This window comes from Psammomys obesus, unplaced genomic scaffold, assembly GCF_907164565.1.
Source record: "Psammomys obesus unplaced genomic scaffold, mPsaObe1.curated_primary_1811, whole genome shotgun sequence".
NCBI classification, from domain to species: Eukaryota; Metazoa; Chordata; class Mammalia; order Rodentia; family Muridae; genus Psammomys; species Psammomys obesus.
In genome coordinates this window covers 270,268-296,956 of record NW_026585689.1, presented here as the reverse complement: position 1 = coordinate 296,956, position 26,689 = coordinate 270,268, and the positions used below count along the sequence as shown (strand labels likewise).

The window sequence follows — 26,689 nt, the reverse complement described above, 5'->3', positions numbered from 1 at the left end:
AGGGCACTGTCTTGGGCTCGAGGGCCACTGGCCACAGGCAGTGAAAGATTGTAAGAAGCAGGGCCACATCCCATTAGAACCAAACTTTAGGCATAACTTGGATGATTTATGCAAAATTTAAGCTATTCTCTAAAAGTACATCATTTTAACATACATCCAAATAGAGCTTTGAAGGACAATGAATCCAAGGCAGATTTTTTTGCAGGAGGTGGAGGGACTGTAACTGTTTGTAGGCAATTCCTGCTATCAGCTGGATATAAACAGGGAAATGTTGCTGATCCCAGTCTGTGGGTAAGAAGCAGTTCCATGTTGAGTTGCTTGAATTTTCCTGGGAAATCTGAGGCTAAGAAAAGAGAATGAAGCCTTCCCCCTATGGTTTGAGGGTGGTTGGAACTGAAAAAAAAAATGTTTTGAGTTTTTTGCTTATAAAGCAATGAAAGTCAGCAAGTGAATATAAGGTAAAAATTCCAAATATAATCTTTTTCATTCAACATTAGCATCCCAGGTACCTGAGAGCCAGAGGAGAGTCTTAGTTCTGCATTTATTTCCTGAAACCAAATTATGTCTTTTCTTTGTTAAAAATCTAAAGATAATTTCTATCACTCAAAAATATAAACATTTTCATTTTCAATGCTAGTTTTAATTCAAGGAAATTTTCGTAGATTAATACTTTAAGTCAGTGTTTGACTTTAAGGTCCAAAACCTCCAACCATACACTTATTTTTGAAAAAAATATTTACTTGTGGATGATAGAGTCCTAATCTGACCCTTGAGTGATGGGCAGAGTTTGACAGGTAGACCAGAAAGGCATAAAGTGTTTCTGTTAGCAAAGATAGCTTGCTTCCAAGGATAAGTGCAACACTTATGGGGTACCAAAGAATTTGAAGAATCTAACAATTTAGGGCTTTTAAATATGCTACCTTGACCATGTGGCAACAATCTTGGGTATGTAACTCTTGTCTCTTTGTGATGAGCACAGGTGCTTTCAGCTTTTCAGCTAGGAAATAAACTTTTACCGTATCCTTCTTAATGAACCACTTGTTAGCTTTCACATTCTGGATTAGTGTGTAACACAAACTTCTTCCTCTGTCAAGAGAAGAGTTTTGTTTCTTCAGGACTGTTTCTGAGCTGGTAATGATTCTAACAGAAACATCTAAAGGGAAAGCCATTGAATGATTCTTTTAGGCACATTAAAGATATTCAGGAAGCAGGTGGTACTCCAAAGACTGGAACACTGAGAGGAAAAGTGCTGTTCTTCCGTACCAGCCTAACCCTGAACCATTATTTCACTAGAGATTGCTTTCCTGAAATACCATTGTTGTAATATTGAGTCATTTTTCTTTTGTACCAAAAATATATATCCCTGATCGGTGGTTTTTATTTTCCACCTTCTAGTACCCTTTCCTATTTTATAACTAAAACTTTCTCCTTTTTCCCTTTTCAGGGTCCTGCAATATTATGGCAGAAGATAGCCAAATACAGAAGCAGCTGGAATTACAAAATAGTAGCTCAGACGAAGGATTTGTGGTACGTTCCCTGGAGAATGAGGCCCAAAATATAATGGAAAGCCTAAGCCCGAGGAAATATTCATCCAGTCTGAAGTTTAAAGCCAATGGGGACTATTCTGGCTCATATTTAACCCTTTCACAACCTGTGTCTTCCAAGAGAAGCCCTTCTCCATTGGGTACCAATGTCAGGAGCCCCTCCTTGGCCAAAATCCAGGGAAGCAAACAGTTCTATGATGGAACCGACAAAAATATCTCAATGAAACCTCCTACTTCATTCCTTAGCTCTGCAGCCTCTCTTGGCAGCTATCCACTTGGAAGGGCTGACCTGGATCACTGTGCCGGTCGGGACAGTGAGAGGTCCTCCCGGCTCTCAGAGAAGCCTCCCTATTCCAGATACAGCTCTAGGAATAAATCACACGACAACGTCTACTTTCTCGGGGGGCTGGAAGGAAGAAAAACATCTGGCTCGCTCCTGACCATGTGGAATGGAGGTTCCTTGAGTGGGGCCGGCTCCATGCCCATCAGCAGATCTGGGGCGGCGAGCATGCCTTCAAGCCCAAAGCAAGCCAGGAAGATGAAGCTTCAGGACAACTTGACACTTCAGCCCAGGTTAACCAGGCACAAGGAGCCAGCCTCTGAAAACGTCACTGTGAGAGCCAGGAAGTATTCGGGGAGCAGCCTGGGTAATATGGGTGCCTACAGCAGATCACTTCCCAGGTTGTACAAAGCCTCAGACAACCAGATGTCGCCTCTCAGCCTGCCTCCGAGAAACTCCCTGGGCAATTCCAAACGAGGTCAGTTAGGGGAAAAGGATCTACCTCATAGCATAGTAGATAATGACAATTACCTTAACTTTTCTTCTTTAAGCTCAGGGGCGTCACCCTATAAAGTCTCTCTATCAGAGGGAAATTCTTATGTAAGCTCCGCCCTCAGTGTCCCTGCCAGCCCTCGAGTGGCTCGGAAGATGCTCCTAGCCTCCACCTCCTCTGATGACTTTGACAGGGCCTCATACTCAGGGACCAGCCCAAGTCATTCCTTCATTTCTGGAGAACCAGACCGAGCCCTTGTGGGCAGGAGGAACTTCTCCTGTGGATCTATGGAGTTTGATGACTCTGATCTGGAGAGCCTAAGACAGTCCTCAGAAACTCCGCAGCCTGTCCTTCGAGAACGGAAAAGTAGCATCAGCTCCGTGTCCGGACGTGATGACCTGATGGATTATCACCGACGGCAGAGGGAGGAGAGACTCAAGGAGCAGGAGATGGAGCGACTGGTAACCTCACTCTTTTTGGCCTCACTGCCCCCCTGACCTGCATCCGCAGGTTTGGAGACCGAGTCCAAGGGTACATGTAGGAGTGTGGAATTTCCGTGCGGACCAGCCCTCTGAGCCTCTAGCTCTCTGTCTCATGTACTCCTTGGCTACTATTCTCATTCACGTATAGGTATTTTGAAATTCAAAAAGCTTACCAGAGCCAGAGCCTCCCGGTTTATTTAGTTGTTCTAGAAATTACATTTTCTTTTCTTTTCTCTCCTTTTCTCTCTCTCACCAACATTTTTTTTTTCCCCATGTGCTGGGATTAAACTCAAGGACTTGTGTAGCCACTAGAAAGTCTAGGAAAAGCTAATGTCTAGTTGTGAATTTTGCTGAATTTCCTCTCTCTCATGAGCTTTTCTTTTAAGACTAGGAGGAAATGATGGTGTTGCTTATGTCATTAGATTGACCAGCATGTATTTAAGACAGAAACAGTAGGTGAGATAATAATGCAGGAATTTGTCAGTACAGTGAGTCTTCTGGAAGGCTGAAGGTTGCTTCCGTCTCAGCAGTGCTCAGATTTTCTCCACACTGTTCGGGTAACACCGCACACCCTTCATCTCTGCCTCTTGCTTCATTTAGCACCTCCAAACCACAAACACAGAATGTACTGAGTTCACTCTCTTCTTCAAGCTAAAGTGGGCTCATGCTTAAAGTGAAGAATGATTGAAAGTAAAAGTAAAACGGCCCCATTGATGAAGGGGAGCATTCCAGGGCAGTTTTCCATTCTCTTTTAGTGGATCTTTATTTTAGAACGAGTGCATGGCAGAGTCTGTTTTGCTTCACTATAGTGATTGATGACCTCCTCAGTGAGAGAAACTATGGGATGGCAAAGCCGGTTTACAAAAGTATAAGACTATCAAAGCTATTTTAATTGCTCAAAAATGTATATTGGAATAAGATTTCTCAATCACGTGGAAAAATTGATGAGTGCCTACAGTACGATAAAAGTTGTATTATATGGACAGGAGCATCTACACTATGTAACATTTGTTTGATATTTCAGAACAAGAGGCACATATCACTTAAATTTTTGGTAAGTTTATGCCCTTCCTAACTAAGAGTAGAGGATGAAAACATGCATACTCCTAGGTAATTAACTATTCATTGTGTATCTCAGTCAGCACTCCAGTATGACGTTCCCTTTGTTGTCATAAATCATCACTAGCAATTATTCATAATAACAAAAAGCATTGTTTCTAGGCTTGGTCCTTTGACCCAATTCAGAAGGCAATTTAGTTAAACATCTTGTTTATGAACTAGATGTCTTATACTGTGCTAAGCAACTATTATTAATGAAGTCTGATAATTTACCATGAAATCTAAAAGAGCCTTTTCTGTGGGGTCTCTCAAGAGATCTTCCTTCAATCTATGTAATAGCTCTTGAATCACAAGGATGAGAAAAACCAACTAGGAGCTTCATATCCTTTGAGTTTCATCTTTAGCATATGTAAGTGTTGGATAATTTCTCTGTCCAGATTCTCTAAATCTAAGGTCCCTGGCAGTCCCAACTGCATCATGACAGGAAATGTGGCAGAATTTTGGTTTTTTTAAATATACAAAGATCTATCCCCATTAGCATTAAGCCTGAAAATTACTTTTATATGGTACTAAATCTGTGCTCCAAAAGGCATTTATGTAGAACACATTTTTATTGCCCTTTGTAAGCATGAGCTGAAATTCTTCAAAATCCATCTCATTCCAGTGAATTGAGTTTTATATGAATTGTGTGCTTGACATTCTTTTTATTAAAGAAAACAAAACTATGAGTAAATCATAAAAATGTATCAACTTGGGGCTAGAGAGATGGTTCAGTGATTCAGAGCACTTGTTCTGTAAGCGTGAGAAAGTGAATTCAAATCTCCAGCACCCGTGTAAGAAACTAGGTATATCTTCTCATGCTGTAACCTCAGCCATGGGAGACAGAGCCAGGTACTGGAGAGCTCACTGGCCAACCCAGCTGAAATGGTGAACTTCCAGTTCAGTCAGAAATGTTATTGCAAGTCATTGAGGCAGAAAACCATTGAAGAAGGCACTCAACATCCTTTCTTTACTTGCCACTCACTTGCTTACAACCGCCCACACATAATCAGCGTACATACTGCTCACATGTACATCACACGTACAGATGTACACCACACTCAAAGTAGTATACCTTCTGCCTAACGTTAACATTGCGTTATTTTTAAAAATTTATTATTATTACTATTATTATTATTGAGGGTATTATTATTGTTGAGTGTATGCATGAGTGTAGATGTGCCATGGTGTGTGTGTGTGTATGTGGAGATCAGAGGACAACTTTGTGGAGTTGGTTCTTTCCTTCGTAGGGATCTAATTCAGCAACATGTGCTTGAACCTACTGAGTCACCTTGCTGGCTCTGTATTACTTCTTCATAGACAGAATGTTCAGGTATCAAAAACCAGTGGAACCAAGATTCATACTTGAAACGTACAATTTTGATTTATTAACTTCTCATCTTAATTGCCTCCTTTCATATTCTGGAATAACCAGGTCATAAAAACAAAAATATTGAATTGAAATATGCTAGAGACTAAAGAACATAAAGATTATAGAGAGAGCTTAAACATATGGAGATTAAAGTTTTATGTAGCAGAGGCTGTCATTGAACTCCCTATGTAGCCAAAGCTTCTACCTCACAAGTGCCAGGATTATAGAGGTCACCTGGCCTGACCTTGACTGTCCAAACCACTTTCTAATAGAACTGTGCTGGTGAGTCAGTAGTTTGCCTGAGAAAGGGCTTTTGCTTAAGAGAGAAGACTAACCTGTCAGAAGTTGACTTTGTTTTCTTGGAATTTGGGGAATGTTGAATTTATTTAAACACTCTCTAATCTCTATAAACAAATCTGAATGGCTGGCTCCTGGTTTCTTATTTACTGTTGTCCTTGAGAGGCTGGAAAATGTTACCCGTGCTTGCAATGAAAAATTCTCTTTTCTCAAGGACTTAGCATGAATTCTACTTCTTCAGCCACGGGCCCCAAGTAGACACAGAAATGCAAATTCTTCTCCTTTAAGGCCCGGAGTTCTTTTATTTGATGCAAAAATATATTCCTGGTTTGATACAAACAATCTAAAAATTACAAAGAAACACTGCCATCTCTCACTTGTCCAAGGCTGGATTCCAGTCTTAATTGACAGAAAACAACCAAAAACCAGAGCAAAAACCAGAAGCACGGTCACACTGCTACCACCTATGGGGACAGCTAACATCTGTTTGGAAACCTAGCCTGTCACCTATCAAATTTATTTAAAAATAAGAAACAAGACCAATAGTAGAGAACCAGGGAAACAAACAGTGACGACAACCCTCTGACATTTTTAATTTATTCCAGAAGACAAAGAAAGATGGGCCCAGCCTGCCAGCTGGTGCAATGCGCTCCGCGGGCATCAAGGGTCGATTGACTCTCTGAGTCAATGTCTACTTGGACATTGGAGTTTCAGAGAGCAAACATACTCTTATATGAAAGTAGAGTAGGTAAATACTAATGAGTTATTTAACCCATTAATGCAGAAACCATGCATCAGAAAGCGGGGTCATAATTATAGTATCTAGTATGTTTAACTTAGCTGTGTTTTTTTTTTTAAACTTGTTCAATTTTTGTTGAAAACCTAAGATAATTAAAATTATCATTAAAGATGAAACCATAATTATGAACCTCTGAGGGCCTATCAGTGAAATGCAATCACTCTGAGTCTATATTAAGTAGCATCCAACTGCCATGTTATTTGAGAAGTTTTGTTTTTTTTAACATTTTCCTTCCATCTTTCTTATTCTTAGCTGACAGTTCATTTTTGGTCCTTATGTTTGCCCAGTTCTACACTCCCGTCCCCCACCTCATGATTTTTTTTTTTTTTTTTTTTTTAGAAACCACTATCAGGCTTCCACCTATGAGTGTGTGAGGTCTTGGGATGATGTTGTTCTCATCCAGTATGTACATGTGAGTCTGTGGAGCTTGAGATAACCCTTTCAGCCAGTCAATAGGCATTTCAGGTCTCCCATTTTGAGCTATGGTCCAAGGAGGGCCGCCATGCTGACTGACTAGTGAGATGGAGAAAGCATTATAAAGTCAACAGGTTTCATCCATTTGATATGTGAATATTTCCCTGTAATCCAGCTGTAGTCATAGTCCCTTATGGTCCAGGTATTTTAAATAAGAGAAAATCAAAAGCTTAAACTTAACCCTGTCTCAAATAAGCGCAGTATTTGGCCACACTGCCAAAAACATCTGCATTCTATTGTGGAGAACCAGCGAATTCCACAAATTGCACTGTGGCAAGGCAGTATTTTCCCTCGAGCCGATGGTAGTCATTTGCAAGGCCTTGGTAAACAGGATTGTTGCGGTTTAGAACTGCGTAGGGCCTCATCTGAGGCTTCATTCCTAAACATGTTGTAATGCAATGCCAGCTCTCATGAGGCACACTATGAAGTCAGGTTTTTTCTGAAAAAAAATTTTTTTGACATATTCTATGAGACTCCCTGAGGCTAAGGTTAGCTTGTTTGGAAGCCACATATCAGTATTTCCATGGTAATTATACATGTCTAACTCAGCAATTCCTTGATATTTGGAAGGTATTTTGTGATTATAGTGCCTCTTAAACCACCTCACAGCCAAAAAAATTTTAATTTGTAAGTGGCCAGGACTGTGTTTATCTTGTTCACTACTGGAGCTTACAGTATTGGAGATATCACATGTATTTATGTGTGTGTGGGGGGGGGGGAGAGAGAGAAAGAGAGAGAGAGAGAGTGTAGTTTTGACATCCATTCTAGCTTTACTCATTCTGTGGCCATTGGTTGCATCATTGGTCCCTAGACAATATGAGTTCTGTTCCCCTTTCAATTGGAAAAATGAAAAGAGTTATTTTTCCTTATTTTGGAAATTTCATGGCATTTCATAATAGAATATTTGAAGGAACAGTATCAATAAAGTATGTGTGTGTCTATCTTTCCGTCTTTCATCTTTCTATCATTTATCTATCGGTCTATCTATGTATCTGTCTACCTAGAGATATATCATATAATCTTATCTACACACATATATGAATTTATTATGTTGGATTACATGACTGAAGGCTACATAGTTCCATCATGACCCTCTGCATGTGGCAGAGGATCTGGTAGCCTCACAATCCAAGATGGCGGAAGCCACAGAAAAAAGGGAGGCTAATGATGATTGCTAGTTTGAGCATGAGGGCCTGGAAGCTCTCTTGTGACAATGCGCTTGGTGTGAGTTCTTGTTGAAAGGCTGAAGAAGCTGCTATTCGATATCTGTGGGCGATGACAACAGCAGCAGATGATCTTCTCCAGGAAGAGCGGAACTCAGCTGATTGGCTTCGTTCTTTTTAAGCATTTTGTCCCACTGGGGCCCCAAGGCTTTTAGAAGGTGCCACTGATATTCACAGGGGAAATTTACTCTCAAGTTGATGTCCTACATGCTAGTCATCTCTGGAAATGCCCACAGAGACATAGCTAGACATGTTACTAATCTAGATGTCTCATTTCAATCAAGTTGACAATCAAAATGAACCATGCATTTTTTTTCTTTACTGTTTGTTGGTAGGGTTTGTTTGTTTGTTTGTTTGTTTTGTACTGTCTTGCATAAGGATTGGTGCTCTACAGAGTCCTATGACAACCAAGGCTGTGGATCTCAGTGGGTCCCAGAATCTTGTTTATGTTCTGTTGAATAGACCATAAATCTGATGTTTCCAAAATGAAATTACAGTGTAAGTGAGCATATTTAAGAAAGTTTATATTTTATGACATTCATTTGCGTATTTTTCAGTCTTCTAAGGCAAAATGCAGATGCTGTTTTAAAGATCAGAAAGTTGATGGTTAATATTATTCAGTTTTCTCATTAGGACAAAGTTATGCAGGAATCCAAAACTAGGGAGCATGGCAAGGCCAAAGCCCTTTCACCTGTAGATGCCTTGTGTGCCTCTTCCTGTTCCTCCTTTCCCTGCATCCTTGTTACTCCAGACCCTGCAAAACAGCTTAGAGCATATAGACCTTTGTGCAGAGCTGGGCGAAGTAAATTCAGCAAGGTTTCTTGGTTTCAGGAGAAGGAATAATATTTGATGCTAAGAGAATGGTTATTTTTGCATAATTTTAGTATTATTCCCCCCTCCTTTTTTTTTAAATCTTACCAAGAAGGTTCTTAAAACATAAAAGCAAGATTAAGTATGGGACAAACATTTTGTATTAAAAAAAAAAAAGTTTTTACTACTGGAAATTGAGCCAGAGACGCTACAAAGGCTGTGAGAGGTTGGTCTGTGAAACAAATAAACTCAGTGGCCCAGGATTTTTAAAGTAGTATTTAGAGGTGATGATTGTCTTTTGATATTACAAGTCAGAACAGCCGTTAGTTGATTTGCTCTGAAGGTTCACTGAATCATTTCTGTGGAACCTTTTCTTAGTTTCTGCATTTGAAGTAGCCACTGATTTCCCCACCATTCCTTGTCCTTTTCCAAATAGTCATTCTACACTTTCTTACATTAAGAAAAGCTTTTTAAAAAGTAGAGGAAATTAAGTATATGGCATTGGGCAGAACAGAATTTGGTTGGCAGTTCGGTTATAACCAAATAAGCTATGCTTCTAAGCAGCTTTCCTCAGTCTCTAAGTAAATAAATCTATAAACACTGGGTAATATACAGAATATTGTCTATCATCAGATCACCTTGGCTCTTTGAAGAACAAAGTAAGAGCTTTCTTCATCTTTCAAATGGAAAATTGATGCCATATATGTAGGCATTCATTAAATATTGAAGGAATCAATCATTAACAAATTAGGACTGCCAATAATCCTCTGGACTGAAGGAGAAAAGAATTGTCACGTCTTTACCTTCTTCCTCTCCTATTGGAGACAAATGGGCGGGGGAGGAGCGGGGAGGAGAGCTTAACAGCCAGTGATCACTTAACGATCCCATAGGAGAGCAATGCAGCGCTAAAGACTGTAATTCTATATTGCAATAGGCTGTGGCAGTGACTGTTAAAAGCAGGCTCCTCTACAGTTGAGAGCGAACCCTAAGTTCTTATTCCAAGCGGCAGTACAAGCTATTGCCTCTTGATGGTGCCATGCATTTAGAAATGCCCCTCAGAAGTTGAGAGCTGAGGAGTCTGAGTCATCAAAGCTTTTCTCTCTCAGGCCACACACCAAACAGAAGGCTGCTTCAACTAAAAAGGGCCCTGAGTGCCCTTACGGCAGTTTATGGAAGAAACCACAGTCTTTTCAAAGTCAATACATGATAAGTCAATACATGAATGCTTGTTTTTAAAATAATAACAAAGATTTGCAATGGATAATGTTCTTAAAGCTTGGTATTGATGTTTCAAGAAGCAAAGGAACCTACAAGTATCACCACAGAAGCACATTTATCATTTCATTCATGGGAATTGTCCTTGTTGGTTTCTATTGCTGTGATAAGACTCTGACCAAAAGCAACTTGTGGAGAAAAAGGTTTATTTGGCTTACACTTCCACATCATACCTCCTCATTGAGGGAAGCCTGGGCCAGAATTTAAGCAGGGATCTGAAGACAGAAACTGAAGCAGAGGCCATGGAGAAACACTACTATTTTTCTCTTCATACTATAGAGTCTATAGCTTGCTCAGCCTGCTTTCTTATAAAACTCAAAACCATTTGCCCAGGGATGGCACTGACCAGAGTGGGCTGGACCCTTTCGTGTCGATCATCAGCCATGAAAATGCCCTACTGTCTTACCTACAACCCAGTCTGATGGGGAAATTTTCTCAAATGAAAATAGTTGTGTCAAGTCGCCAAAAATACAAACAACACAGGATCTTTTATTTCAGTCACCTCATCGTGCAGGTCCAGACCCATTAGAGGGTATCTGATTTGAAATATTAAACACTGCATTTTCAGATAATTGTAGTCACGTGCAAATACGAAAATTTCTAAAATTAGAAATTTTAGAATACAGAGCTCCACTGTATCTGTTACTCAGTTTCCTACAAAGTATAGTGAAATAGCACAGGGGGACAGGACATTCAGACAATAGAAGCATGCCAGAAGCGTCTGCCATGTTGGCCCTTTTCAGCCACATCTATTTTCCCTCTCATACCCTCTAGAAATGACAAATCTGTTTATCTGAATAATCTTGTTATTTTTATAAGACTGTACAGTAACCTGTAGGCTTGGGTTTTTTCACCTAGCCCTGTTCTCTGGAGACTTGAGTCATGGTTTTGTATGCTATCTCTCTTCCATGCTCTAAATAATGCATGATGCAAAGAGAATCCCAGGCTCATACTTACATTTTTTTTTTTTATTGTTTGTTTGTTTTTGAGACAAGGTCTTACTAGCCCTAACTGGCCTAGAACTGTTATGAATACAAGACTGGTCTCAAACTCACTGAGATGTCCCTCCTTCTGCCTTCTAAGTGCTGGGACTAAAAGCCTTCACCATCACACCAAACTCTTGTTTTTTTGTTTTATTTTCAGTAGCCCAGGCTTTTTTTCAACTGTTAAATATCTGAACATAACCTCGACCTTCTGGTCTTCCTGTCTCTGCTTTGTGCATTCTGGGCGAACATTGTAACAACTGATTTAAGATTTTTGATTATATTTTTATTTGTTCATTTTTTTGGACAGCTTTGTGTGTGTGTGTGTGTGTGTGTGTGTGTGTGTGTGCGCGTGTGTGTGTGTGTGCGTGTGTGTGTGTGTACTTGCACCGTGTCTGCGGAGGTAGAGTACAACTTGCAGGTTCTCCTCTTACAACATGTGAGTCCTGGGTATTGAATCCAGGTTGTCAGCCTCGCAGTCAGGTGCCACATTGGCTATGTTTTAGTCCTTGTTCTTTTTCCCCTCATGTTCCCTACATTCCTATCTAACCTGCCTTCTTCTATCATCTTCCTGGAGGACTATTCATTTACATAAAACATGCAGAAGTTATCAAGAATAGGGAAAGAATATGTCTCCTTTATCCTCCCAGGGGCTGAAGTTTGTGAGATTAGCTTTATGATGTTCTGAACAGCCACAGGCTCAGATAAAGTCCATTTGGCTTTCAGGGGAGATCTTTTTTGTGTGGTATGTTCTACTGAAATAGTTTGTTTTGGATAAGTTGATGTTTCTCATTCAAAATTACTAAAACTATGTCCTCACTCTGAGATTGTCTTTTGGTTTTTGGGGAAAGACAGAATCTGTAGAAAGTGCAGACTTGGCTTAAAAGTGCCATGTCTATTTTATATTTATTGCTCTTTTTTATGATAGAATATAACGGATGATACAGATGGGGTTTAAAGCATGCCAGGCAGACGACAGTTTCACAAATTGTTCCTGGAAAAAAGAAAATGACATCATTTTCCTAACATTCCCAAATGCAGATGCATTTCCTATGCATTAGACTTTGTCGGGTGTTTTTAAATTTTAACATAGCACATTTCCCATGTTATATGGCTCATAACTAACCACATCAAAATGATTTTTGGTGATGGGGGGGGCAAAAGCCCACTCTATCTTTTCCTACATTTTTCTCTGCCTTCTTCATACATGAAGAATTTCCGTAGTTTTAGAAGAGGGTAAATAAAGGGTTTTTTTGTTTTGTTTTGTTTTTAGTTATTTATTTTTGTTTGTATGAACATTTTCTCTACGTGTATGTATGTGTACCGCATGCATTCCTGGCACTTTTAAAGACCAAAAAGAGGGTACTGGATCCCCTGAATCTGGAGTTACAAATGGTTGTGAGCCATTATGTGGGGGCTGGGAACTGAACCCGGGTCCTCTACTAAGAGCCACCTCTAACTGCTGAGTCATCTCTGCAGACCCAAGGATAAAGCAATGATTTTGGTGCCACTCACCAACAGATTTTCACTGAACAAAATAAAATAGTATGTAAAATAATTTAAAGTAACTTTTCATCTGGTGTTTTGTAGACTATAATCTTTCATAAGAAACAAAATGATCCAGAGTTTGGTCTAGCCAAAGCGAAAGCATAGGCAGAGAATGGTTATGTTAGTGCTGTGGTGGTGAGGTATAGCCAGCACTTAGCTCATATCCCTGGGCGGGAGTTCCTCTGTCACACTGTTCATGTAAAAGTAAAGTGATGTGGCAAGTTTTCTTTGATGCTGTAGGAAATGTTGTTTTTCTGTCATGAATTTTCTTAATTTTGAACCAATGCATTTTAATAACTAAAATATTTCTCTGTTCACATCTGTTAAAATTGTTGGGCACTTCTAACCAAGGGACACAGCTAGAAATTGAGGTAGAGGCAGTAGGCTTGAGGGAGACACAGTACACGTGTGTATGAGGGTAAAATGCATGTTTGGAGAACTGTTTGACTGCTTTATGACATGATACTGAAAGAGCTGCAGGTCTCTGAGTAGAAGCGAAGGCAGGAAGTGACACACTGCCCTGGCGTTTGAGTTTTGCGATTACTCAACTGACCTCTGAGGTTCTAAAACAGAGCCAAGGACAATGTGTATTCGCCACATTATTAATCACCTTCCAACAACTGCAGTTGCCTTCCCAGCAGACACAGCCATACAGTTATTGAACTTTCATTTTGTAGATGTGTTCCATTCCAGCTCAACTCTACTGATGGGCACAGGGTCAGTACTGTTTAAACCAAGAGCGGCAGAGCCAGATGCTTCCTTGACTATGAGTCTGAAAATAGACTTCCCAGTGTATAATAGCCTTAGTTGAACACTGGAGTTGAATGTCACATGAAGGTGATTGGTAAAACCAAGCTCTGAAAACCAGTTACTTATATCTACAGCTTCTTAAGCAGGTGATTTGTCCCAAAACTGATAAGAACAGTAGAAAGGCAAGTGTGGGCAAATGCGAAGGCCAGTTACAATGTAAAAGGATGCCTTCACTACACAATACTTCATTCCTGACACCATCTGCAGGTCCAGCAGTGCCCCACACCAGCGTCAGAGTCCGTAATCCACCAGAAGTTCTCACAGAACTCTGCAGGCAGTAGTGATAGTCACAGTTCTAGGCAGTTGAGAAAACAAATCAGTAAACATCATCAAAAGGAAGGAGCATACAGGGTGGAGTCCAGAGGGCAAAAGAACCATGACAGTTATTACTGCCTGCAGAGAGGTCTGTGAGAAGGTCTGGTGAATTACTGAATCTCATGCCGGTACTTGCATCATAATCTCCCAGGGGGGTCAGGATGCACTATTTATTCTACCAGCCACGGACAATGGGTATATGGCAGGACACAGATGCCAGAGAAATTGTGTCTATAAACCTTTTATTGAGACTTTGTCATGTGGACGTGGCTTATGGATGTTTGATTGACCATATAGTTTTAGTCTTCTGGTTGAGCGATAGACCTTGACCCTAGGCTTCCACAGCATATCACATGGTTAGTCTTTCTGTAGTATCCAACCCCGATCTCATATTGATTAGATACTACCAACCCTACTCTAAATGAAGGTCTCTCTTTGAACAAAACTAAATCTCTTCAGTAACTGAGGATTCTTTACCAGAATCCTTGTGTCCCTTCTTTTCAAGTTCTGGGCCAGTTTCCTGATGAAATGAAGCTCAAGTTACACATCATAAATGAGCTCTACAGAGGGAAAAAGGAATAAAATATATTTCAGAGGTTTCACATAACATAGATCTGTGTTTTCTGGCTACTTCATTGTCAGTGTGAATTGATTAAGGCCTCTGGAGCAAGAGACTTCCTCTCTGGGGACAAAAACTGATGGAGCCAGCACTAGCTGGTTCAGTCTGTCATAGCTAAGGGAGACATGAAATAAATCATACCTGCTTGTCATACAGGAGTGCCACTCGTTGCTTCTTGCTTTTCATCCGCCAGCAGAAAGCTGAAGACAATGTAATTTGGGGATGGGCAAGAGAAAAGCCATTTTGTCCTGTGCTCAGAAAGCAAAAATGTTAATACCTCAGTTATTAACCTCAAGGGATTTAAATATAGGAATAATTTCACACCATAAAAGACTTATAACTATTTAAATGCCAGGATTGCATGTATACATCACTGTCAGCAAGCCAGCCCTGCTTAATTGAGACAGTTAGCATGTGTTTCTAGAATCTTGGCAATTCTGTATGCTTGCTTTGAACTCTACCCCATCACATCCTGCCCCTCGTTTTTTGGTCTCCTGCCACCGAGCTGCAGCTCCATCTAAAATCCATAAGTTTTTTTTAAAAGCCTCTGTTAACTGTTGCTTCTGTAACTGATCACTTATTTATACCTCCTGTTAAAGTGTGAGTGAGGAAGGGCTCCTTTTTTCGCCAACATACCCTGTACCCACCTTTAGGAAGCAAGTAACTTAATAGATTTTTGTGAAACTCAAGATTATCCCTAGCATTAACAACGGAGAAGAGTAGAACTACACCTTACTTTCAAAAGAGGCATTTTGAAGAGTGGAAAGTACTTCTTTTGACTAACTCATATGTAACAATTACAGAGTGACACGTTTATTCTCTGAAACAATTGATTCAGCATATTATAACAGATCATCTAGCAAGCATTTCATTTCTGTTTATGCATTGGTAGCTGGTTTTCTGCATAATTTATTTATTCAGTATTTCCCAGTCTTGTGGGCTAGACCAGTAGATATTGGCACCACGGAAATGAATGGTTTTACTATCCCATTCAGAGGCTGTAATAGAGCAATGTCAGAAATATTATTCTAAAGTAAAAGGTTTGGGAATGAAAAATTTATTAATAACCCTAAACACCTTTAAATTTTTAATGTTTAAGGTCAGAAAATTGCACAGCAATAATTTCATTGCAGTTTTTGAAAGCTATTATGACCCCCTTCAGAAACGTCCTTGCCAATAATAGGACCAGGGACCATCTCTGACATGAACACATAGGTTTGCTCTTGGATCCCCTCCACCTGAGGGGGGAAGCATCCTTACCAGTTAGCAGAGGAAGACGAAGAAGCCAGTCTTGATGAGACCTGATAGACTATGGTCAGATGGAAGGAGAAGAAGACCTCCCCTATCATTGGATTGGGGAAGGGGCATAGGAGAAGAAGAGGGAGGGAGGGTGGGATTGGGAGGAGGTGGAGGAGGGGGCTACAGCTGGGATACAAAGTGAATAAACTGTAATTAATAAAATTAAATTAAAAAATTTAAAGAAAGTCCTTGCTATGTGTGGGATACAGAGATGAGGGAAGAGGAAATAAGAAAGCAGAGAGAAATGTCTTTACAATAATTTTGCTTTCTAAATACATAGCATCACAGGAATTTTGGCATCGGGACAGGCAGCCTCCAGTCTTCTGAATGGGAGATTACTGATGTGGGATACTGGGTAGAATGATTTGGAGATCACAGAGTGGGCCAACTCCAGCTATGCCCAATGCAGTTCAGAAACTCAACCTCAGATAGGTGTTTGCATCCTCGCTTAAGGTCATATGGGGAAAGGCAGTGGATCCTCAAGTGATGGCTAGTGTGGTACCAGTCACCCGAATGGAGTGAGCTGAAAGGAGCAGTATTTAAAGGGTTGCTTCTGCTCAGGGTTTGCCTTAAAAGGCTTCCTGGAGTGCCTATGAAATGTTTTTCAGTCTCTCTTCTGACGCATTTCTCAGCATCAGCCTATTTCTCTTTGGTGTCACTTTTAAGGGGCCAGTGTGTCTCCACACCACCTGGATTTCTTTTAGATTTGTGGGCAGCAGAGCTGCTAGTGTGTCTGATTCTGTCTGGACAGATTGCCTGTGAATGGGGTGATAAGAATAGAGAGACACATACCAGTAGACCTAACTTCCTGTGCAAAGGCCTTTGAATACTGTGTTTCACTGTCTGAAATAGCATCCATCTTAGGGCTGGGATCATTTATTGCCTCTGTAATGAAGCAACAGCCCAAGCAGCAAAGGCAACTATTTTGGGAAGGAGATGTGGGAGGGAGGTTTCTCTGTCTCCCAGTCTAGGCAGGAGTACCTTTCCTTCATTTGAATATTATTCTGTTTCCTGGGGCCCTGGTAAATACAAATTGATAAATGCCAGATAATCCCAAGTTGCAAGGCCACTGTGTGCATCTAGTGTGGCAGATGAGGACAGAGACTGAGTTTAGATGTTTCAGTTTAAACCTGACTTGCAGAAAGGGGAGTTTTCTTTGGAGATTCCGTCCTTCATGCAGATGTCGTGGAGAAAGGGGAAGATGTCCCTAAGCCATGTCCCTTTCTTCTCCTTACCTCCACCCTCACAGAGTGGCTTTGTGTATTCCTGTATAGACTTTTCTTAACTGTTAGAGAAGTTTAAAATGTCAATAGATGCTGTGTTCCCTACTCCCTTCCCGTAAAGCTGGGTAGGGCTTGGCAGCTGGTGGCAGCTGCAGAGATATAAAAGGGCCAGAGCTCCTGGATGAAGGGAGTCAGGCTTGGGCAGCTATGAGTGCCTGCCTTGGAAGAGGCCGTGAGGACAGACCCGCAGCTGGAGCCCGGAAGTTCAGGCAGTGACAGGGAGGTGGGAGTTTACAGGGACCAGTTCAATGGACGTTTTGATCAAGTTATGCCTCTTTTAGAGGGAGGGGGATACTTCAAAGGGCACACATATGTCAGATCTACTTTAAATGAGTTCTAATTTGTGCCAATTGGTGCGCTGAATGGGAACCAGGAAACCACAGTGCTGTGTTACTGCTTTGTTACTACCTTGTCTAAGAACTAACTCTCTGCAATTGTCTTCACACATGAGCTGCACTGGAATGAAAATAAGCGGCACAGTGAAGGACATGTTCCTATTTTATTACCGATTGCCCATTTGTGAAGTGCTTTTCTATGGGAGGGCTTTTGAAGTCTCTTTCCAATGTGGTAGAATTTAATCACAACATATGGCCTTCGGTTTGAGTTCTTGTTTTCTCCACTCCACAAGCAGGGCTGTCTAAGCTTATGAGAAGCACTTGGTAAATTATTTCCTGCTGTTCATAACTATGTTATTAATTTGCTTAGAATTATAACTGTCTATGTTTTCATATGGAGTCTGGTGAGGGGTCAGTTAATGAGTGGTATTATTTGAGACACTGACAGCCTGTGGCCTTTTTAATTTTTAAGTAAATAAATTATATTTTATTTTCCAGCCCCATAAATCAAATGTTCAGTGATTTTAGATTTTCAGCTATACTGATGTCTTTCTGTCTGGAGTTGATGTAAAATGTTCTTTATTTTATTGCAACAATTATACATTTTATTTATTTTTTATTTGTGTGTGTGTGTGTGTGTTTGTGAGCAGGCGCATACAAGGATGCACACACTTGACAACACACATAGGGAGGTCAGAGGACAACTTGCAGGAGCTAGCTCTCTCCCTTCATCATGTAGGTCTTAGGGATTAAACTCGGGTCATCAGACTTGTTCGGATTGCCTTTTCCAGTTGGGCCATCTTTTTAGCCCCATTCCTATGTTTTAAAGATAATTTTATTCATATAAGAACTGAAGAAGACATTTATATGGTGACCAGTTTTCAAATTTTTGACGTAAGGGAAAAAAAGTGATGACAGAAATGAGCCCTGTGCATTGAAAGATATTTTAAGTGACATTTTTCTCTTGGTGTGTCTAACAGTAAAAGAATATTTTTCTATGAAGTTAGAGTGTTCATTTTAAGCACAAGTGTTAAGTCCATAATGTTGGAAGAGCTAGTTATTGTTAAAGGTGGATTAAGAAGAGGAAAACAAGACTAGATAGGAATTTTTTTTTTTTTTAATCTTCGAACTGTTAGAAACTTGATAAATCAAGCAGACATTGATTGGAATCTGATATATGCTATAGTCAACCCAGGTTTATATAGGTGAAGGTCATATAGCTAGCACAGGGTTTAGGGGAGAAACTAGGAATTACAAACAGTTCCATCTAGGTCCTTGCATGTATCTCTCTATAGAGGGTATTGGAAAGCCAAGTATGGATCATGTGTGCCTCTAGTCCCAGCTCACAGGAGACTGGGGGCAGAGGATTATGAGTTTAAGATATATATCAAGGGATCCAATCTCAAGCAGAAGAGAAGGGAGGGAAGGAGGGAGAGATAAGGGAAGGAGAGGGATGGGGAGGAAGAGTGGGTGGCTGTCTGTGGACCAGTATGTGAATGAGCCCTCTAGCTCCTGCAGTTGTCTGGGTTCTGTCACCCTCGCTGACCTTGTCTCTTGCCTTACTGTAGGAGCGGCAGAGGCTGGAGACCATCCTCAGTCTCTGTGCTGAATACACAAAGCCGGAGGGTCGCCGCCTGTCCGCTGGCACCACGGTGGCTGATGTGCAGAAAATCAACAAGGAGCTTGAGAAGCTGCAGCTGTCGGATGAGGAGTCAGTGTTCGAGGAGGCTCTGGTGTGCCCCGAAGCCAGATACAGGTGCCACCGGAAGGGCTCCGTCCAGGATGTTGACGTTGCGGGCTTCGGGAGCCTGGGTCACAGTGCCAGCTTCCTGGCGGCCCCCAGGGGCGGCAGGAATGATGATCTGCTTGGTGACCTCACCAGGACGCCCCCACCATCCTCGGCTGCGTTTCTGAAAGCATCCAATGAGTCCTCCTACCTCAGCATCCTACCTAAGGTAAGGTTGGGTGCAGAGACCACAGCTGGGCCCTAGGGCCATCCGAGGGAAATGAGAGGTTGTTCACCGGCACTTTGTTGCCATTGGAATGCAGCTTCCATGGAAGAGGTAGTTAGATAACAAAAATACAGCAAATTAGAGAGATCACTGGAAAGCAGTGGTTCTCACCTTTCACAGGAGTCCTCTAAGACCATTGGAAAATTCAGTTTATTTACATTGCCATGCATAACCGTAACAAAATTACAATTATGAAGTAGCAACAAAAATAATTTTATGGTTTGGGACCTCCACAACATGAGGAACTGTATTAAAGGGTCCCCATTAGGAAGGTTGAGAACCATTTCTGTAAAGTAACATTTTACTGTGAAGATGTAGTCAACCTGGGGTAAACGGCTCTCTTCTCTCTGCCCCTCTTGGCTGTAAACTTAAGAAGTGAAGAAAAGCTATGTTTCTTGCTGTCTTGTCTTACTGTCTGTGCGTAGATTCGTACTGTTCTTCATGGCCTCCCACCATCGAAGGGGCATTTGTATATACTGAACTCTCCTGTTTTGTTTTTGAAAATTCTCGTGGAAATTTTTTATCCATTGGAATGAATTCATTAAGCATGCATTAGTTGGGTGAGTTTCATTGTGAAACTTCCACACATGCCTCTAATGTGATTGGATTATGTTCATCTCCTCTGTTACCCTTTCTTATTCTCTGTTCCTTTCCCATTTTCTCACTCCACTTTTCTTAATAGTCCCCATTCCACTTGCATGCTCCTCCCATCTCATACATGAAACAAAACACATGAGACTGAGTTATTTCGCTTAACATGGTGATCTCCAGTTTCATACATTGATCTGCGGTGGCATAAATTCTTCCTTCTTTGTGGCTAAATGAATTGCATTGTGTATATATATCCTATTTTCTTTTTGCTTTCATATGTTGATCAGCACTGAGGCTGATTCTTAAGTTAGCTATAATCACCAATGAGATAATACACATGAATGTACAGATTTCTCTGAGGGATGTTGACTTAGAGTCCTTAGGGTATATACTCAGGAGTGGTATAGCTGGATCATATGGAAATTCTATGTTTAATTTTTGAGCCATCTCCATACTGATTATTCATTATATGTATATACATTATTTTTATATATGCATTGTAATACATAATATATACAATATGTTATATACATTATAATACATACATTATTTATAATATATGAAATATATTATATACATTATATAATAGCTAATAATTTATATTGTATACATGGTGTATATAATAATGTACTAATATACATTATTCATTATATATATCCAAGCTACTCTCCTTTAAGAATATGTCTGTTGTAGGAAATTGAGGAAAGCTGGGAGTGGGAGAGATGCTTTTTCTCAGAGAAGAGCACATGTCCAGTACCAAATGGTCAGCCTTGGAAACATATATGCAAATAACATTATATTAACTCAACAGATTATATTTAGGTGTATAAATATATGTATATAATAACAATGAGTAAAAAAGAGAGTAGGAGATGATATATGGGAGGATTTGGAGGGAGGAAAGGAAAGGGAGAAATGGTATAATTCTATTATAATCTCAAAAACAATATAAGAAAAGATTATCTTTCTGCCTCACACTTTCACTAATACTTTCCAGGCACTTGTTAAGGTATTTTACTGTCATAATTCTTAATTTCCCAAACTGATAGATGTTTTAAATTTACCTTTAATTATGCATAAAGTAGGCACCTTTTCATATTCTAAAATATGTTTATTTTGACTTCTTTTTTTAACTCAAATTTATTTTTTAAAATTTATTCAGTTTGCATCCCAATTGTAGCCCCCTCCCTCGTCTCCTCCAGGTCTTAACCTCCCTTCCTCCTTCCCCTAATCCCTTCCCCTTGTCCTCAGAAAGAAAGAGGCCTCCTCCCCTACCATTTGACCCCAGCCTATCAAGTCTCATCTCTTTCCTCTGTGGCCTGGTAAGGTCACCCCAGCCAGGAGGAAGTGACTGAAGAGCAGGCAACAGAGTCCCTGTCAGAGACAGCCCCTGTTCCCCTTACTAGGTGACCAATATGGAGACTGAGCTGCCTATCTGCTACATCTGAGCAGTGGGCCTAGGTCCTCTCCATGCATGGTCATTTTGACCTCTTTTTAAAGGACTTATTTGTCCAAGCTTTACTTAATTATTAAAAAATGCATGTTGGTAGCAAATTAGTCTTCTGTGGTGAGAGGTCTTCCAAGTGGCCTTATTTATGACCCAATTTAGAAATGTAATGGTTTAATATTTACTGGTAGTCATAAGTATTACCCAGTCTTCTGATTGTATGCTGCTTTAAAAACATCTTTCAAGACTAGCATGATGGCACACACCTATAATCCCAGAACTCAGGAAAGCAGAGGCAGGTGGACCTCTGTGAGTTCGAGGCCAGCCTGGTCTACAACACGATTCCAGGACAGCCAAGGCTGTCCAAATTTAAAGATTTTAAAAATGAAGTTTAATGTCATTTTTAGTTTTATTTTTCCCATGCAGGTTAAGAATTTTTGTTTTCTAGGGAAGTTTCCAAATTTTTTCTGCCATATTTTTTACAGAGGGTTAGAATAAAAAATACATTTATTTCATCTAACCAAATTAAAGTATCAAAATAAGAGGGTAAAATTACTACCACAAATATGAGGTGGGATTATTTATTTATCAATAAATAAGGTTTACTAATTAAAATACGTCTTAATATAATGACATCTTGGAATTTTTGACCCTCCTGGCCACAGAATAATAACAGCAACATTCATTAATTTGGTGGTTTTGTATGTTTCTTTGTTAGAAGGATATACACTTATTTTTAAATTATTTTGTATGTATAAATGTTTTACCAGCAACCATATCTGTGCAACACATATATGCCTGTTGGCCCTGGAGGGCAAAAGAAGACATTGGTCCCCTGAGACTGGAGTTACAGATGGTTGTGAGTGGCTATGTGGGTGCCAGGAATTGAACCTGTGTCATCTATAAGAGCAACAAGTAGTTTTAACCACTAAGCCACCTTCTCTCCAGCCCAAATATTGGTTCTTTAAGCAAAACATCAAGGATATAATTCAGTGGTCAAAGGCTTCCCTACCATGCACAAAACTCTGGGTTTAGGGACCAGCACCACTCACAAAAAGGAAGAAAGAAAAAAGAAAATCTGACCAAAAGTGCAAATGTTAATGGTAGCACTCTTGATTTTAACTAGAATTTAACTTCATGGCACTGTTGTGCATTAACTAGTTTCACACACCCGTCACTTCTTTCTCTCACCATATTTCTCTTAGACAAATTCTCAGAACACAAAAATTCTCGAAAGCACATGTGATTTTCCTGCTGGAAAACTGAATGCAATGAGGATGGGAAGGTAAAGGGGGGACTGAGGAATGTAAAATCGTGGGTGGGGGGCTGAAGAGAGGCTCAGTGTTTAAGAGCACCTGCTGCTCTTCCAGAGAACCTGGGTAATATTCCCAGGATCCACCTGGCAGGAAACAATGGCCTGTCACTCCAGTTCCAGGGAATCAGATGGCCTTTCTTGACCTCCATGAGCAGTATCAGAACCTGGTACAAGGTACAAAGACATACATGCAAGCAGAACATCTATATACATACATTTACAATATATATGTATATATGTATATATATTTATTTAGAAGTTTTTGGATACTCAAGCAAAGTATGTGACTCTTTTTGAAACCTTGGACAATTATCATCAGCCATTTCCTTATGGATTTGTGACTTTCCTTTTTTTTTTTTTCCTTTCTACTTTTTCTTCCTTGTAGATATCAGCTTGATTTATGTTAAAATAGTTGATCTGTGTACTATCTTTAAAGGCTATCTTCTTAGAAAAGGCTTTGACAAGAACACTTCTCTAAGGAAGCAAATCCTGGTGGATGTTTTCATTTGCTCAAATAAGGTCTGTGGAATTGGAGGCCTTGGAACTTAGCATAGGGTCCTTTGTCCCAGACGGTATTGGTAGATACAGGAAAAACATCAAACTCATCTCTAAGTGCCACCAGGCACATGAGGGTGCAGGAGAGAGGGCGGTGGGTTTCACAGGATGGGTTTTCACTTACTTTTCAAGTACGTTAAAAGCAGAAACAGAAGACCTAGACAAACTTCCTAGGCCGCCTTTTGGGGTGTTCTCTTCCTAACAGTGTGCTCCTGGATTTTTTGCTTAAGAAAGTACAGTGTTTGCTGTTTAGTTAAAATGGTAAGTGGGGAAATGGAGAAGAGAATAACAAAATAAAACACTCAAAACCCACTTTAAAAAGGATTTTTATAACATTTGGGAGAACTGAAATTTACCCATCTTTACCTGACACTGAGAAATGTTCAAATCCTTGGAAATATGCTCATCCGACTGTCCTCTGTGAAGCTGCCTAGTACCCTTGAGGCAACTGGCTCAGAGGCAGCTCCTGACCCACTTTTTCGGTAATTGTTCCATCTATAGTGAAAAGCCATGCCCTGAAGCAAGCTGCAGGAGCTCTACAGAAAGTGTGTGTTTGTGTGTATGTCTGTGTATGTGTTTATGTGTTTGGGGTCTTATGTCTACCCTCTCCTCTTTTTCACTCTGTGGACCTCTCTCTGTTACCTCAACAGATGACATATTTACTGATGCACACCACTGAAATAAAGGATATTGTGTTTAAATGTCACTTTTTTGTTACCATATAGTTAATTAAAGCTAACTGTCTGCTGCCACGGGTTTGGTGCAACACCGATTTTCTTTATTCTGTTGTTGATTAATGAGATTACAGGTTGTTGGATGGAGAAATGCCTCCGTGGTTAAGTACTTGCTGCTCCCACAGAAGATACAAGTTCAGCCCTCAGAGCCGACCTCACATGGCTCACAACTGTTAGAACTCCAGTCCCAGGGGATCTGAAACCCTCGTTTTGCCTCCTTGGCCACTGACATGCTTGCAGGCAAGACACATAAAAATAAATAAATAAATCTTAAAAAAAAAACCCACAGCATTCAGTTTTAAAATTCCTCTTGAATAGATTCCAACAACTTCCAAAAGTCCTCGTGTGTATTTATTGCAAGGTGCACAATATTTCTCTTGTCTATGAAATATGCCGATGGTGTTAAAATTTCTAAGAACCTTGAGTCATGTAAATACTAAGCATTTCCTTCCACTGTTGTCTTCACCCCTTGCCTACAAAATGTATGGTTTGCAGACTGTTCATTTGTTTTGTCTTCTCTTAATGCTTTGCTTCTGCTGGTGGCAGATATATTTAAACCGTGTTGGAAGTAGAAACCTAATACGCAACGTTGACCCGACAGGATACAGGCCTTCCGAGGCTTTCCTGCTGCGATTACTGGGCAGTGACTTTGAGTGCCATTCACGGCTAGACACTCCTCCCTGCCTAAACCAAGCCTGGAGACAATAAAGTTCACTCTTGATGATAGATGGGTCAGCTGTAGTTGTACTAGTTGGCAAGACAGTGGATTTATGATGATAACAACAACAATAAACACAAACCTATATGTTAAAGCCTGAAATCCCTATTTACCTTTGTTCTAACCTACTGAAATACAGGTTTTATTTTATTTGTTTTAAATTTTTCAGATAGTGTCTCTTGAGCCCTATCTGGCCTGGAACTCGCTATGTAGTTCAGGCTGGCCTTAAATGCAAACTCACAGAGATCCACCTGTCTCTGTATCCAGAGTGCTGGGTTTAAAAGTGGGAAATACTACAGTGGACCAATATTGTGAATTTCTAGACATTCAGTCTTCATTTGGAACGACCAGATAGGGTAAAGAAATGAAGAATGTGGATGAATAATGTAGAATATGACATGATAGATATTTTCTTAAAGTTATATCAGGAATAGCAAACAAATTAAATGAACCTAGTTATGCTCACTTAGGTGCAGTGACTAGTGGTGAATCTAATTACTGTGATATTTGTTTGTTTGGTTGGTTGCTTGCTTGCATGCTTGCTTTGGTTTGGTTTTCTGAGATCTGACTGCCTATGTATTACTTGCTATGTAGATCAGGCTGGCAATGAAATATCTGTAATCTTTCTGCCCTTGCTTCTCACACCCTGGCCCATGAATGTTCTTTTTAACTATTTACCAACATGACCCATGAATGTTCTTTTTAACTATTAAAGAAGAATCCTCAAGAGTTTACTAACTGGGGTGCTGTTTTCATATTTAAGTTGTGAAATATCTGGTCACTGGCTTCCCATCCGAAAATTACTTTACTCCAGGAGATACAAAAATGAAATAATATTAGAAAAGCCCCAGCATCTTTTTTTTTCTTTTTTGTACAGAAAGTTTCTATCTCTGTTAGGGTCCAGAAGATGCTGAAAGAACCACCCCAAACTTGAGTACCATGCAAACAACAAAAAGACGTTTTTTTCTTCAGAAGACCAGCATGCTGGGGCTGCCACCTTCACAAAATGGTGGTGGCCTGAGGGGATTTGAAGGTCTCCTTTAAAGCCAGAGAGGGCAATTCCAATTGTGGCTACGTAAACTCCATGAGGATTGACTCGTGCACGTGGACGCTACGTGACTTCGATCAGGGCTTGGAGGCTTCTCAGAGCAGTAGCTATGCAATCTTATCTCCCTAGGCCAATGGTCCTGGCCGAGCTGGTTTCTGTGGTTGCCCCTTTTCTGTGGCGTTTCCTGCAATTCTCAGGCTCATTCTGTCTAGCCATAAAATGAATATTTAACCAGCCCTCTCATCTCCTCAAGGTAACACTCAGGATGGCTATCCAAATGCCAGGGGAGAAGAGGCATTTTCGCTGTTGTCTGTTTATTTTTAAACAGTGGGAATGTTGGGCTTTGTAACGCCATCCACAACATTCCTTTCTTCCCCCAACATTTATCACTAAATGGGCAAGGCTGTGAGAATGCACTATCCCTTCATGTGCTGGATGTTCTCATCACTTTCCATGAAACTTGATTTTTTTTCCATGAAATAAATGGTGGCCAGTGTTCTATTTTCAGTCCTGTTAATGTCTTAACCTTATACAAAGAAGGTGTATAAGACAAGGTGAGTCGAGGGTGAACTAACACAACAGAGTTTCAAATGTGCCCTTTGACTCTGTGTGGCATGGCCATGGCAGACTAATGTGCTCTTGTTTCGGAAACAACAACGCAAACAAAACTGATGTCTACATTGTACTAGAAGCACATGAGTAAGTATAAATTCTCATTCCATGGTTACGCTGACAGCAGGACCTAGCTGTGTGGCTAGAGGATTAAAGGGCTTCTTTGTATAGGTGGAGCTTAAAAGGAAGATAGCAGCATACTGAGAGATCCCCTGGAGGAAGGTGTCAAAGGTCCTGCCTTGTTTCTCTTCCCTACTGTGTGTGTTGAACTTTATAACACTGGAGAAGCCCTTTCATGTTCGCATGTTCAGGTTGTCT

General features: G+C 40.4%; 1 protein-coding gene across 16 annotated transcripts in view; it reads left to right on the top strand.

The window, feature by feature from the left end:
- The window catches only part of Phldb2 (pleckstrin homology like domain family B member 2), a 211,218-nt gene that overhangs the window by 129,541 nt on the left and 54,988 nt on the right, over positions 1–26,689 (top strand). For 13 of the 16 annotated variants that reach the window (XM_055593736.1, XM_055593691.1, XM_055593726.1 and 10 more), the window contains 2 exons: positions 1,445–2,778; positions 18,908–19,294. In XM_055593736.1, the coding sequence (XP_055449711.1) occupies positions 1,445–2,778; positions 18,908–19,294 (1,721 nt within the window). The remainder of the gene's footprint in view (positions 1–1,444; positions 2,779–18,907; positions 19,295–26,689) is intronic. The other 3 variants (XM_055593748.1, XM_055593742.1, XM_055593743.1) reach the window with 1 other exon arrangement.